We start from the raw sequence: 15,582 nt of genomic DNA on the forward strand, positions 1-15,582 counted from the left end.
AACTGTACAATATTTTGTTTATGTTTTTCACGATCAAAGTTATCTTCTTAAACAAAAGTAGATGAATGGTAAACGTGGTTCCGTTTCTCTTTCTTTTTCTCTTATGTGCTGTAGCTCCGTTTATATTTCGAATTTCGGTTTATAATTTCTGCAATATATTCTCGATATACTTGACTTTCGAAATATGTAAACAAAAAATCAAAATTTTGATGCCGTCATACTATAGTGGTCCCTCAAGTTAGACAATTCGAGTGATCTATGTGCGATTGAAAATCGTAGGATCGAGAGTAATCCTTTCAAACGTTCGAGTCTTGGTCATTCGCCGACTTTGATCGTGCCTACGGCCACGCCAGGGGAAGTTTTCCTTGAAGAGGATAACGGAAACATGTACACGTTAAAACAATTGAAACGTAAGTGGCGTACGAAACTCAACATTCAAATAACTCTAGATACCGATACGAAACGTGATTTTTTAGGAATGTCGAAATTGGAACGAATCCAGCTATTCCGAAAAGCGATGGCGCATCTGTTAAATTTTTACAACTACGCTTGGTTGTTCTTAGAGATCCATATGCAAAAGATTATTTTTATCTCTGTAATGCTTGTCTGTGTCAATGACGTGAGTTGGATTTCGTCTAACCATTGAATTCAGCCATAATTCTGTTTTCTACTTACCTGACGATTTCTAGGTCTGCGCCATTAACTTCGTCTTTGTTGCGATAACTGTAATAATGATCAATGCTAGACGAAACGTTCAAGTATGCACTGTTAACGTGATCGCTGCGATAATCGCTCTTCTAATGGTCGTGAAGATGTTGTACCAAATCCAATACATCGATCACAATAATTGGAACGTCAATTGCACGGTAAGCACTTCGAACTCTATTCAACAAATGACTGCTTATAAATGTGTATGTCTTCTTGTTTACAGAGACCAACGGATGATACAAATCGTACGTTTGCAGGCAACAATACAGTATACAATATCGCTGAATGGTTCGGCATGAGAAAGGCAGAGCCAGGACAGCTTGCAATGTTGTTGAAAGGTTACATAGGAATCATAGTAGCGACCACGGTCAGAAAAATCATTAGAATACGACAATGTTTCTATCGGCAAGAAAAGGGCGAACCTTTGGACACTCCGCAAGTTATGTTTCCATCGATCACCAGAGCAGACGCTGATAAAGGGCTGCGCGAATGCTTGAAATTTCTTTTCAACTACGGATTTTACAAGTTCGGAGTTGAACTTTGCCTGATAGGGATCGTGGCGCTTATTGGTACCAGACTCGATTTTTATTCGGTCCTCTATGGTATTTGGCTTTTACTCTTCTTTTCACTAAAAAGGAGAACGATCTGCAAGATTTGGCCGTTCTTCAAAGTCTTCGCTATCATCCTGCTGCCCATTCAGTATTCTCTGGTCGTGGCGTTGCCCTCTTGGCTTTGTATAGGTTACTAAACACTTGTCAACAATGATATTCACAACTGAGCGCTTTGGGCGGAATAATAAATCAACGTTGCTACTTTTCAGACTATCCTTGGAGCAATTCCGAGATTCTTAGAAGACTACAAGAATGGATGTACTTCCCTGACCCTGATTTTCCACCTAATCCCAGGAAATTGATGTGTAAGATTAACAGTAATACATTTGATGTCGTTTAAATTGATTCAAACGGTACAACTGTCTCATCCTTGATTCGTTTACAGGCGACTTCATTTTGCTCATGATGATCGTGAGGCAAAGCTTGTTCTTCCGAATCGAGGCACGAAACGCCGGCAAAGATTTTCCGGCCGGTCACAATTACTCGGTGTATCAAGACATGGAAAAGCCAAATTTCGTAAATCCTGTGAAGGATTACGTATCACATATTCATTCATGGTTGGATATTTTAAAACGCGGTGTACTGATGAGCCTTATGTGGATCACGTTGTCCATCATGTTCCTGGCTGGAACAGAGAGGACCAATCTCTTCTCTTTAGGTTATTTAATTGGCGCATTCCTGTTCCTCTGGCAGGGTAGCGATTTCTACTTGAGACCAGTCAAAACGATATTAAAGTGGTGGAACCTGTTGATCGGCTACAACGTAGTCGTGATTTTCTCGAAAGCTTTGCTGCAGGGTGTAGGTTGCGTACTGATCAAGGAGGTAAATACATCCCTGTTCATATTCATATTCGTTAAAATGCAATACGACAATACAAATTAAAATGTTCCCATTTTAGTTGGAATCTTCGGCTTGCCCGGTGATCCAACTATTCGGCATTAACTGTCTAAGAAAGTTCCAAAGTTCGGCAAGCGACATTGTGTCCGGCAAGGTCGATTGCGAAGTACCTCGAGAAGACATAGGCATGGTGTGGGATGGTCTATGCTTTTGCTTCTTGTTGCTGCAGAAGCGACTATTCAAAAGTTACTACTTCTTTCATATCGTGGACGAAACGAAAGCTATGAGCGTCTTGGCATCTCGTGGCGCTGAATTGCTAGAGGAGCTACACCAGAAACGCATCCAAATTCAAGATAGCGTTGAGAAGAACGTGTTACAAAAACTGAAATTCAAGATGGACAAGATCAAAGCCAGCCAAAGGAAGATACAAGGACCTAGTTACCGAGAACCAACGTTGCACAAAGTTGGTAAGGTTTATTTTGACGTCCTCGGGTTGCGTCTAGGTTTTGGGACTATCACTGACGAAACGAAACTCTTCTTCCCTATAGAATGTGAACAACACCGAATTAATTTCTGAACATCGTATCTCTCAATGAAAGATTTTAACACTGGGTCTTCTCTAATGTTATGTGCAATTTACTTAAAACTTTCTGTGTCGATATGTCCCCGAGTAATCAGCAGCAGGAAGTAACTCGACTCGTGGTGTAGGTATACCCACTGACTTGACTAACGTAATTTTCAGAACTCTATGCATTTTTCTGTACCTTAATATCCAATTTACTTGACATTTTATAAGTCGACATGCCCTTCGGAAATCCTTCCTATAGTCTCTCATAAGGAATAAGAAGTAGCTCAATTCCTGCTATAGATATACCAAGTGATCCAATCAACCCAGCATAACATAATTTCCAAGACTCCATCCAAAATCTTTATGTTCACATGTTCTCTATTAATTAACGACAAGAAGTAGTTCGACTCCAAGCGTAGGTACGCCAGCAGACCCCTCAGTCCCTAACGTCGAATCTCTATATTTAATGCACCCGAAAAAGGAGATGCGCCTCTGGCGAGGTCTTCCAGCGTGAGCTCGTGCGTGTCTTCGAATCACACGCCTCCCCAGGGTTATCAGACACCGATCGACGAGGACGAGGACGAGCCGCCTCCGCTGACGCCACGTGCCGCGTCCCTCTTGCAGGCGCCCACCCCGAATTCCGCTGTGATGACGGTGAGCCTCGAGGGCTATCTCGAGCCGACTCGTATTTCTTTCGGTTCTCCACCGAGTAGCGAGTTAAATCCACGCGGACCATCGCCGGACGAGACGTTTCCAGTCTTCTCCCCTCCGCCATACGAGCGACCGCCGCCAGATCGATCGTTGAACTCTTCGATGAAACATCGACGTCAATCCAGTTACATTGGTCCACCATGGATGACAGGGCTCCAGACTCCACGGCAGTCGATCGTCTCGACCACCTCTCGTTCCCCGCTGTCTCATCACACATGTAACGACACACTCGGGATCAAGATCGTCGTCGTCGATCTGCTACGATGTCCTGTACATACGCTTCCGCGTCTGCACCTCTAGATCATCTGTGACGCACCCAGTATCTTTCTCCTTTTGTTTCTCTGACAAATTCTAGAAACACTCGGATGTTCTTCGATCCTTTAATTATTTTTGTTTCTATACGGAGGTCTTGGATCGATTTCTCAATGACTATTTATCCGTTTTTCTTCTTCTTTTAGGAATATCTTTTCGTTGTATGCTTTCGTTAAATTTCTATCGATCTCTGTTCGATGTCGTGCTCTATCTGAAAACTAGATGTAAATAATTTCCTGTCGTTAGAGATGTGTACATTTTCGTTTTGAACGATGTTTATTTTATTAGAGATCTGCTTTCGCGTCGTGCGTCACGATCCTTCCTCGTCAATTTCCCATTAATGGAGTCACCTGTTTCGTAGGGAGAAACGATCGATCGAAATCCAAAAGTCCGTACTCTTTTTCGACAGATCGTCCTGTTCTGTTGAACCTGCTGATCAAGGACTCGGGGATTCTACCATGATTGTTTCAAATGTAATATAGGTGTATATTGTTGTAAGATATACTTGTCCGTACGCGCCGACGATTTTCTCATCATTTTCAGTTTTCTATCTCTACTTTTGTGTTTTTCTTTTTGTTAGATACCCTCTATCCAGGGGCACGGCCGTTGTACAGAGTTCGCGCGCCAAAGACCAACAGAGAGGGTAAATGAATATTCTTTTTCTTTTTTCACAGCTTGCCCGGGCTTTATCCTATCAACTGACGTCCACATCCTGACTAACCATTCGTGTGCTTTTACAGAATAACGCACTGTAAATAATTTTCTATACACCGTTAATAGAACATAGCTAATCAGTGATTTTCTAAGGTGTACGGTGTGCTTGCGTGTGTTGTCGTTCGTGCAAATATACTAATAATTTCAATGAATTTAATAGATGTACATTTCTTTATATTTAGCACGCAACGTTTGGAATAATATTTTCTAAAAGTGTCATTTATTCTGTTTAACGAATTGTCGTGCATGGCTTTGGCGCAATAGCGTTTCGCATTTTCCAAGTGCTGAGAAAAATCAATTTCTTTTGAACAGCTATCAGATCGGGCGATTATTACATGTTCGACGATCTGGACGACGACGATGTCACCGATTTGATACCCGGCACCGAATCCGAGAAGGAGGATCAGCAACGTCGTCGCGAGCAGGAGAGACGCACCAGAAGAATGACTATATCCGAGGTATGTCACACGTTCTGTCAAATTGCTATAAAAAAAATGATTCGTATGTTCTGAGAGGTGTTACGATACTATTACTTGTTTTGTCTGCTATGAAATTTCGGTTTGAAATAAACACTGACTAATCCCAATCGGAGCGCTTGATCCACTGAGCGATTCTAAAGAGATCTCGTGAACAAGTATTACACCCAGCATTCGATTCCGAATCGGTCAGCAATTTTTTTTGTTTTAGTTTACATGAAATTTTGACTCGTTTCGTGTCCGATTGACTCTGCTAACGTTGCGAGAACTGGGTTCAAGCATCGTTGATAGAGTTGACTTGATCGAAACTCGGTTAAAATGTAATCTCACGCGTCAGATGGATCATCAGCCAAGATCCTGGCCAAAGATTGACTTCCCACACCTTGTGACGATATTTTTATCCCCGTGTGCGCATAAGTTTCGCCATTCTTGCATCAGTCTACCACCCCTTCATCTATATCCCCTTTTCTCGATTTTCAACCCTTGGCCAAACGTGGTGGTCGTCAGGCAGACAACGTTAACGAGAAGGCAAAGTGTTCCCCGGATAGAAATTGACTTTAAAAGTCTGGTCCTTACAGTTGATGAACACGCTGATTAAGACAGATATTGAGATCGCGACGCACGTCGCCATGTACGGAGGGACGGAAAAGGACGCGCTGAGACTACGCCGTCGGAGCGTGCCGTTGACGCGGAAGAAATCGTCTATGTCCTATCTAAGTGCACGTTCCGAGACCGACACGGCGATGGCCACCGATGTAAGACCCCCTTAAAAGGCTGCATGTCACTGCTACAGGCTCTCTATCTTACCTATCCACCATTTTTCTCTCCTTCGTCATTCATTTTCTTATACGCTGTCGCCCTCCACTTCGACGTCGTCTTCTTTTAATTCTTCATTTTATCAAGTTTATTCTCGTTTCTGTATCTTTGTGTATCGTATCATTGTCTCTAATATTCCATTTAATTATCGACGCCTAATTTCCAGTCGTAGTTCGTTTCAACCTCTTCATAATTTTAGTTAGCTTTCGTTGTATCCCCTCTATCTATGTCGTTATTTTTTTCATTTTTTTTTTTTGTATCGTTGGTTGATCATCGTCTCATCGGGTGTGATGTTTTTTTATTTTGTTTTTTTTTTTTTTTTTTGGTTGTTGATTTGAACACACAAGAATCACATATCACATACCTACACCGGTATGTCTAAAACAGTTAATCGAGAGCTACACAAGACTCACGTAGGTTTAACACAATAATGATTACACGATATAGAACAACATAGCGATCGAGTAACACCGATCTAACGAGTTTTCGTATAAATGCCCGCTTACATGCGACAGTGACTATTCTTCTTCTTTTGCATCTTTCAGCTTTGTAAAAATGGAAGCGGTGGCGAATTTTCTTGCGCCATTTTCCTTTAATATATATATATACATGTATGTTGTTTTTTCTTCAATGTGTAGTCGCAGTTGACAACAAGGCTCCACGTCGTTGGTGTATATATAATCCGCTCGATATTTTGCTTAATTTGTTTCTCATTACGTTTACAGCAATTTTAGTATTGTAATCTCACTCGCTTATTATAACAGTAATCTTCGATATCGAGCAACAATCGACGTATACGCAGAATTTGAAGCCGCCATCAATGATTATTATCGGTAGTATCATACGAATGATATACAAGTTATTTATTAAACGATTGATGGCGTAATTGTCTTCAAGTTCCACGTGCCAGAAATCACTTGGAGTGAAGGAGAACAATTAATACGATTCCGTGTCCTTTGCATCAGGGCGGCGATAAGACTAGCCTCACATCAGCAGATATCGAAACTGAAGAAAAAGATGCTTCTATAGCTGACCCCGTCAAAACACCAGAACCATCCGACGACGAGCAACGAGAGGATAAGGCAGACGGGAAGGACGATAAAGAGGACGAGGAGCAGAAAGTGTCTATCTCTACGTATTTCAAATTTCTAGTGGTGATGATCAACAGTACTCTGACGTCGATGACAAAGTATTTGAACAGATTCTCACGAGATTACAGATACATTCGCAAGGTTTTAGCGAAAGAGAAGAAATTGTTGAAGGTATAGGTCTAAATGAGCCAAAATCGTGCCAGCCAGCTGTCTAAATTTGTTTCTTTCGTTGTATAACCTTCAGGCGAAACCAGACTTCCGGATGGGGATGCGATTGGGTATCAATCAAATGTGGCAACCGATACCGTTGATGAAAAGGAGGTAAGGCTTCGAATGTCAAAGAAACAACCTCTGTTAGCTTCTTCGAATATCTGTCTGTAGACGCTTAGCCGTATGAGGATTAATCGTTTCATGAAGAAAGTTCGAACATGTCCCAAAGAAGTCAAGACGATACAGCTTTAGATTGTGAATCCCTCCAATTGTATTTCACATCTCGACACGTAGCTTTAGTAGTGGTGTGCTTGTCCCAAGTAGTCCTATCCTTGACGGAAACGATCGTGGCCCTTGTGAGAAGTAGTCTGTACTCCCACCGTTTAGGTTACAAATTACATAGTAGAAGCTAGAGTAGTAAATGTGCTCGCTCTGACAGATCGGCAACTAACGGGCAGACTGAGGAAGCCTACGATGCTGGCCAAGGTCCTAGTCAGCCGTTACCGCAGGAACAAAGGTAAGACTTGGTAGTGGAAATGCTTAGTTTCCTTTATGAGTAGGTTTCAATCTGGCAGGGTTGCTGGTTGAACTTCTTGTGAAATTTCCTCGCTAATTCATTCCTCCGAATTGGCGATAAAGTATAAAGTATTCAAGTTCCGCAATAATTTGATCAGACTCATTGGTCTTTCAAGATCACTTCCCCCCTGCAAAATATAATAGTAATTATTATGATGTTCTTATTAGAAAATAGTGAATATGTCATGCATGAATGCTACTAACATTTTTTATTCTAAACAAAAGCATAATAAATTGTCTTATAATGTTCTGTGTCGTACTTTGCATTAATCTGACATATCACTTGAGCCTCTAGATAATTTTGGCCTAATTATAACTGATCATCGATTAGTATAAATGATTTATTCGCTCATTTCAATGTGCAATTACTCACTTTAACATTTGGAGACTTTTAAACTTCTAAGTTCGTTGATTTACATATTTCCAAATTATTAAAATGCTACTCGGTTGCTTTGTATAACGTTTAAATATTTATTATAGATGGAACATAAGAAATTATTTGGCAATTGTTAATCAGATATCATGAATGCATCCTGTGCAGAAACGTTATTCGGTTTAAAGAGATCCATTATGTCCTTTGTAACCAGCAGGAATGCAGTAACGTTGCAGTCCAGAGACTTAATTCAGCTAAAGAACAAACCTGAACCGGACAATTCCTCGTAAGTTTCTATCCCCTCCTGTTCCGATTACTAACCCTGAATCCCCTCCACGTTTATGTCTGGACTTAGTATTGTAATTTGAAATAAACGTAGAAAGAGAGGGGTATTGTTTCTGCTAGGAAAGGAAGCTCGCTGACGGTTCCGCAAATCCGAATTTTGGCGCCAAGTTTGGAGCGAGGATTGGACATGTCCTCCTCCAGGTATCGAGAATGTTCCGTAAAGTTTCAAGCAGCGTTACAAACATACACCTTGCACGCCATTTCTTGCACGCTGCATGTTGATTATAAACAGATTTTTTTCCATCTTTTGACCTTAAATAGCACATACCCATCAAAACATGTGCTATTTTAGCCCTAATTCTATCAGACTGTGACTTCAAGTTACATAGAAAGTTTGAATACCTCTGGGGTTTACAAGCGAATGAATTAGATTTACGCATAAGTTTTGTAGGTTTTTGCGTTATTCATTTGTTTGGATACAGGTGGACCAGACATATCGACATTAATTATTCAGATAGGTCGATATATCGTTTTCTAGTACCATCTAAATGGAATCTACAAACTTATGCATACCGTTTAATATGCAGGGTGTCCTATCAAACTCTTGCATCTTAAATACTTCTGTTGCTTTTAATGAAACGTAAATATGTCTCAAAAAGAAAATATGTATTTGGTTCGATGGGGGACATACTATGATGGACAAAATAATTATCTCAGTCACATCTTCCGAGATTTCAAGGTCACTGGCGTTTTTCTAAAAGGAATGGGTATTTTAATTATTGTAATATTGTAGCTGATAAAAAAAAGCAAATCAAACATGTATATGAATAGTAATGAGGAGTTAATCTTATAAAATCACACTCCAATGCACACAGTCATAGTCACAGTTTATATTTCGAAAAGGAAAAGTTTCCGAGCATATATTTATATACCAACTATTTAAAACAAACCCTGTATACATTTTATTACAAACGTTATCTTTCAGTTGATTTTATTACTCGAGTTTCTTTACTCAAACTTAGTGCGTGACCGAAAGTCACATCCAAGTAGGGTTGAAGTTAAAATTGCCCACATCTGAAGTCCGGCAGACTTTTCCGACGTTGAGATACCGTCGCAAAGAATTCTTTCGTTCTTTCAACGATTAAAGTATTTTCGTTTACTCGCAATGAAACTTTACACTTTTAGTTCCATTCGCAAATACGAATTCATGGTCCTCGGCTGAGCTTTCACTGTGCTTTCGATATCAATACTTCGCAGAAGAAATAAGATAAATATTCTTTCTTCCGCAAAGTGACGTCGAAACTTTTCTTGAAATCCTTCGCCTCGATTGATCTAAATTTTTACCCACGCAGCACACTGTTCTCCGAAGTCTCACCTGTTCAACACGACGACGAAGCTACGGAATTGTCCGAGGTCGATCAACCACCGATTATACAATTATTGGCGTCCATTTGGTTCGGCATCTTGGCGCACTCGAATCTACTCTGTTACTTCATGGTGTTCCTTCATCAAATTAAAAACGCGTCCGTCTTGTCAACGCCATTGCCCCTCATGGTGTTCTGCTGGGGTTCGCTGACTATACCGCGACCCTCGAAGACGTTTTGGGTGACTCTGATCGCGTACACCGAGGTGAGACACGATTATGTCTGGCCAATCGATCGCTCACTTTAAGAAACGATTATTTAAGCGATCCTTTCCGAATTTCTTCAGGCAATTGTCATAGTAAAGTGCATTTTCCAATTGGAACTGTTACCATGGAACCGGGACGCTGCTCCAAATAATCCTCTCTTCACACCCCGAATAATGGGGGTCGAACGTAAACCTAATTATGCTTTGTGGGATCTGTTGATCCTTTTGATGGTGTTCTTCCATAGGTAAGCTTGAGAGCAAATTTTATAATGCTACGTACGGGCGACAGGGATGTAACAAAAAATGTACTTCCAGATTTATGCTCAAGTCTTTAGGACAGTGGACCACGCCGTCCCTCAAACCAAGGAAAATTATCCCCTCGGGTTTGACCATTGTTCCATCTAAACCTCCACCACCGGATATAGGTCAAGGAGAATCTACTCCCAGACAGCACGAAACGGAGTAAGACTGTTATTAAAAAATATAAAACGAAACGACCCACATTTGTTTTGGAAGTATTGTAGCGTTGGGATTAATTTATGTTAAGCTTACGTGCACGTGACAAATGTTAAAAAATAGTTTTGTTTTGCCAGAGATGGTACTCAAATAATAACACCCAAAGGAAGATCTCTAAATATGCATGCAGTTGGTGACGGTGAGAATGCACATACCACCGATGAACACGAAAGACTCGTCGCAGTTCAAGCTGAAGAAATGAATCCTCAGATTGAAAATTTCCATAAAAACATGGATATGACGTAAGCAGAAATTTCTTCGTTCATTGTGCACATATTTTGTCGAGTTTCATTGAAAGTTGTGATTTAATTTTCAGCGTTAACAAGTACGTACAACCGATGAAAAACTTCTTCGTTCAAATCCTAAGTCCCGCTGGTAAAGAAAAAACGAACGTGTACGCGTACATGTTCCTCTGCGATTTCTTCAACTTCTTGCTACTCATTTTTGGATTCTCCGCATTTGGCGTAAGTGTCTTCGTTTCTCTCGAATAACTTCTGCTTTCCGAGATACTAATTTCTACGAATCTTCAGACGCAGCAAGGCGATGGAGGCGTCACGGCTTATTTGCAAGAAAATCGAGTTCCCATGCCTTTCTTGTTGATGCTATTGCTGCAGTTCGCGTTAATAGTCATCGACAGAGCCTTGTTCCTAAGAAAATCGATTCTTGGCAAATTAATATTTCAATACTGTCTCATATTCGGCGTCCACGTGTGGATGTTCTTCATTTTGCCTAGCGTAACAGAGAGGTATTGAATACGTTACATTATATGCAACGTCGCAGATTAAAATTTCAGTAATAAAATAACTCCAAATTGTTGATAATCCTAGGCAATTCAACGAGCGGCTGCCACCACAAATGTGGTACATGATGAAGTGTTTCTACCTGTTATTAGCAGCCTATCAGCTGCGACAAGGTTACCCAACACGAATACTTGGTAACTTCTTGTGCAAGAATTACAGCGTCGTCAACTACGTCCTCTTTAAAGGGTCAGGATATTTCCTATTCGTCGAATTTTTGATAAATTTTAATTTACACAACTTAACATTCATCCTTCGACAGATTCATGCTGGTACCCTTTCTTTTCGAGCTGAGAGCCGTAATGGACTGGATCTGGACCGATACCTCCATGACTATAATGGACTGGTTCAAAATGGAAGACATATTCGCTAGCACGTATCAAATCAAGGTACATTTTGTTTTTCTTATATTAGTTGTTTATAGTCGCACTAATTGCTGTATACAATTATTAGCGCCTCGAGACGTATTTTATTCGAACGAGTGCGTGTCTAAATTGCTGATAAATTGAACTTCCAGTGCATGCGAGGAGTGGAGGCAGATTTCCCTCAACCAAGGGGCGTGAAGAAGAAACAAATGAGCAAGTACTTGGTCGGCGGTGGTGCTCTGCTCCTGATGATCGGACTAATATGGTTCCCGCTGCTCTTGTTCGCATTGGGCAGCACAGTCGGTGTCTCGAACCTACCCTATGACGTTTCGATGAAAATACGAATTGGACCATACGAACCGATCTACTCCATGTCCGCGCAAAGCAGTTCTATCATCGAGTATAACGATGATAAGTACACCAGATTCACGAATTTGTACGCGAAAGACAGACCTGCGGTTACGTTCCTCGAAAATTATATAAGCTCTGACGTCGCTGCGGTGAGGCTGAGCGGATTCTCTAGGAAACTATGGAGTATATCTCCGCCAGATTTGCGAAGGTACAGTCGAAAAGATCACCAAATAATTTATTTTTCTTCGTTAACGATGACAACCATTCTCGGGCAGAAAATAACATAGAACAATGCGAATTTCAATTTTTCCCATGATTTTTTTAAATTGATATAATCAGAAATACACAATTGTTCGGTAGTACTTGATACACGATACGGAGGAGCAATTCAAGGGCTCCAAAATGGTATATATAATTTAAAATTTAAATATTTCAATTTAGTTTAAGGGGGAAGTCACCTTGGGCGCAGAAAACCAGAGCTTTTTTTCAAAAACAATTGACTTATGGAAAATTTGTTTGCTGAGGTTTATTATGTATATATTGAATAATAGAATAGTAATTTTTATATATATTTTTTCCATGGTGGGAGAACTTTTTTTATCAGTTTCGAAGTAATTTTTGAAATTTGAAACGTTTATTAATCCACGTATGCACAACATTTTGATAAATTTACAATTGTCTTGTCCTACTTGTTTCGAAATTACAAACAATATTTTACGTTACGTTAAGCAAAACGTGTCTAAAATGATAACGCGACTCAATCTTCTCTGGTGGTCTAATCTAATGAAAACTAATTTTGTTCTATTTATTATGAAATGATTATAGTGCGAACTAGGGATAAAAGTATTAAGAGAAAATTGACAAAATGGCGGCACTTTATATTTAAGTCATCGATTTTTTCACAATATTTATGTTTTCAGTGGGTCGAAAAAATATCTCAGTTCACGCCATAGGTAGAAGTGTAATTTATATTTATACAAAATTTAAACTCAATTCGAAATGTGGTTCTTGAAATATCGTATTTAAAACGCGTTTGAAGTTTCATGTTCGATCAACCTAATGAGGCAAACTATGATATAAACAATTATAACTTGGGCAATTCTGAAATTTGTTTAATAGAATTTGGTACAAATATATTGAAGGCCTTAAATGACAACTAGAATATGAAGAAAAATCTAATTTTTGATCCAGAGAAAATAAGACTACTCTCTTAAATATTGGGTAAAAAATGAACCTGAAAAGGAAAATCGGAGATACCTTTTGGTCAACATAATAGATAAATAATTCTGTTTTCTTTGTCACAGACTGAAAACAGAATTAGAAGATAATAGTACGACTGTCATTGTGCACGTGGAATGGACAGTGTCACGAAAGACGGACGCAAAAGACGCCAGTGGGATAACAACGAAATTACGCGATATACCATTACCGCCATATGTAGACGGAGAATTTAATCCTGTGAGACGGACATTGGCTGAGATGTTGTCATCCGACGAGTCGACTCCTCATAACGGGACCATTACGCTGGAATATGCTTTCCCGAAGTTTTTGAAAGTGACTGGTCGAACTACTTACGTCGTTCCTCAATTAATGCGGCTGCGTAAGTTTCATTCGCGAATAACGCAGTTTACGAGGAGCTCAATTCAAAAAAAGATTTAAACAATTTACCCAATTTCAGGTACGAGAATCGAAGATGAGGAACCGGAAATGAACGACAATTATCTTTATAGAAGTATCAATCTTCACTTGACTACAGACGATACTTGTTGTGCTCGACAGAAATGGTGGATCGTCACGGAAGTTTGCAACGACGATCTCTATAATCAGCGTTTGAAAAACGTACCATTGAATAGCTGTCAAGATATCATGATGTTCTTGTTCAATGATAAAACGTTCCCCGAGGGATTGAGCTTTATCAGCGGCTTTGGGTGCGTTCGATGAAATCGTCAGGTTTCGTGAAACTTTGATGAAGTAACTTCACTAATTCGTGTATATTTTAACAGAATTTTAGGTTTATACACTACAGCGGTGATAGTTATAAGTCAAATGATGAGGAAAATAGTTAGTGATATGGCACCAAAGATTATGTTCGATGACCTGCCCTATGTGGATAGAATACTTCGGCTATGTTTGGATATATATTTAGTCCGTGAAAGCGGGGAACTGTGTCTCGAAGAAGACTTATTCGCTAAATTAATATTCCTCTATAGATCGCCGGAGACATTGATCAGGTATTACATCGAACTGTTACTATGTTTCTTTTCTTATAATATTCGAGAACTGGTGATATTTAAATCATCTCATTTTTAGGTGGACGAGACCACCCGAGGAAGGTGAACGGACTGATAATGAAGATCAAGATGACGCAGAGGAAGAAGCTGAAGAAGATGATGCCGAGGCAGAAAGGAGAGAATCTCGAGAAGTTTCTCGCCGTGAATAAATTACTGCACATCGTAAAAAGAAATTAGAGACTGTAAATGAACAATATTAACAGCAGTACTGTGCAATTTTCAAGAAGATCGCAGAAATGACGCAGAAACTTTGTTTTGCAATGTCCCATATTCATATAAGCTGTTTTTATCTGACGGCCAAGTTATTTTAAGTGAAAGACTTTATAAAAACACGTTGTGGCAATTATAGGGATAATTTGTTATGTAAAGGGAGAAAATTTTATGACAATAGTTTGCGCACTTGTCAATAGTGACGCGAACAATGGTTTGCAAACATTTAGAAACTCAGGAATTTATCAACGCTATATTTGTTGCTAGAGAAATAATTAAAGAGATTGTTCCTATCTTCAAAGGTGTATAATATAAAAAAGAGTTGTACATACATAAATGATTGGGAATTTGGCAAGTAACATGGTAAACGGAAGATGAAAGGAAGTAAAGAAAGGCTCGGAATCAAAGTACGAAACGACAGAAAAGGAATTAACACGATAATAATTTAACAATAAAGATAGCAAAAAACGGCTTGAAAATTTCACACAAACGCAAGAATATGTTCTAACAAATTTGTTTCACGAATGTGCTGTAAAATTTTACTGATTTTTATTTTGATATTTATTGATAAGGAACTTGCTTATATACTATTTATTAATATATTGGAAATATTGTGATCGTAAAACGTCAGTGACGCAACTAAATAATTTTTTAAATAAGTGCTTTATACATTTAAGCGTCTACAAATGTGTTATCGTACCGTACTAGCGATAGAGTTTTGTTGTTACTTATAATTTATCAGAATTTACGCTTAAACCGAATATGTATGCATTTCTAGCGTGACGCATTTAAGATCGCATCTATATAGATAAGAACATAAATGATAACTGCTAGTGGATTAACGGTAAATCTCTGAAACTGCCGTCAGCACGATCTTTTCTTCTCTTTTATACGTTTTCTAATCGTCAATTCATCTTATCGCTATCACTCATGTATAATCTGGCCATTTGCCAAGCCTTGCGCGAATTTTATATGTCCATCATACTTAAAAGACATTCAATATCATGCGAAAAATCATTGTTTGTAAATAAACATTTTACGATGTCAAAACATCGTATCATGTCGCCTTGATACGGCTTTTAAGAATACCTACAAATATAAATCGTTCTAAATGGATATCGAGTGATTTCGTCTG

The 15,582-nt window shown here is 39.3% G+C and overlaps 1 protein-coding gene across 5 annotated transcripts in view; it reads left to right on the forward strand.

Moving 5' to 3' along the window:
• The window catches only part of LOC128894200 (piezo-type mechanosensitive ion channel component), a 45,596-nt gene extending 30,033 nt beyond the window's left edge, over positions 1-15,563 (forward strand). For all 5 annotated transcript variants that reach the window (XM_054155773.1, XM_054155774.1, XM_054155775.1 and 2 more), the window contains 26 exons: positions 280-410; positions 477-619; positions 690-866; positions 932-1,448; positions 1,529-1,624; positions 1,705-2,141; positions 2,218-2,623; positions 4,328-4,390; positions 4,774-4,919; positions 5,516-5,692; positions 6,719-7,015; positions 7,089-7,165; positions 7,494-7,571; positions 9,641-9,917; positions 9,999-10,162; positions 10,233-10,379; positions 10,511-10,675; positions 10,750-10,897; positions 10,964-11,178; positions 11,261-11,419; positions 11,493-11,619; positions 11,748-12,154; positions 13,251-13,546; positions 13,625-13,874; positions 13,950-14,177; positions 14,257-15,563. In XM_054155773.1, coding sequence (XP_054011748.1) covers positions 280-410; positions 477-619; positions 690-866; positions 932-1,448; positions 1,529-1,624; positions 1,705-2,141; positions 2,218-2,623; positions 4,328-4,390; positions 4,774-4,919; positions 5,516-5,692; positions 6,719-7,015; positions 7,089-7,165; positions 7,494-7,571; positions 9,641-9,917; positions 9,999-10,162; positions 10,233-10,379; positions 10,511-10,675; positions 10,750-10,897; positions 10,964-11,178; positions 11,261-11,419; positions 11,493-11,619; positions 11,748-12,154; positions 13,251-13,546; positions 13,625-13,874; positions 13,950-14,177; positions 14,257-14,386 — 5,458 coding nt within the window. In that variant the 3' untranslated portion in view covers positions 14,387-15,563. The remainder of the gene's footprint in view (positions 1-279; positions 411-476; positions 620-689; positions 867-931; positions 1,449-1,528; positions 1,625-1,704; positions 2,142-2,217; positions 2,624-4,327; positions 4,391-4,773; positions 4,920-5,515; positions 5,693-6,718; positions 7,016-7,088; positions 7,166-7,493; positions 7,572-9,640; positions 9,918-9,998; positions 10,163-10,232; positions 10,380-10,510; positions 10,676-10,749; positions 10,898-10,963; positions 11,179-11,260; positions 11,420-11,492; positions 11,620-11,747; positions 12,155-13,250; positions 13,547-13,624; positions 13,875-13,949; positions 14,178-14,256) is intronic.
• Positions 15,564-15,582: the final 19 nt, after the last annotated feature.

Source organism: Hylaeus anthracinus, unplaced genomic scaffold (genome assembly GCF_026225885.1).
Source record: "Hylaeus anthracinus isolate JK02 unplaced genomic scaffold, UHH_iyHylAnth1.0_haploid 3, whole genome shotgun sequence".
Classification (NCBI taxonomy): Eukaryota; Metazoa; Arthropoda; class Insecta; order Hymenoptera; family Colletidae; genus Hylaeus; species Hylaeus anthracinus.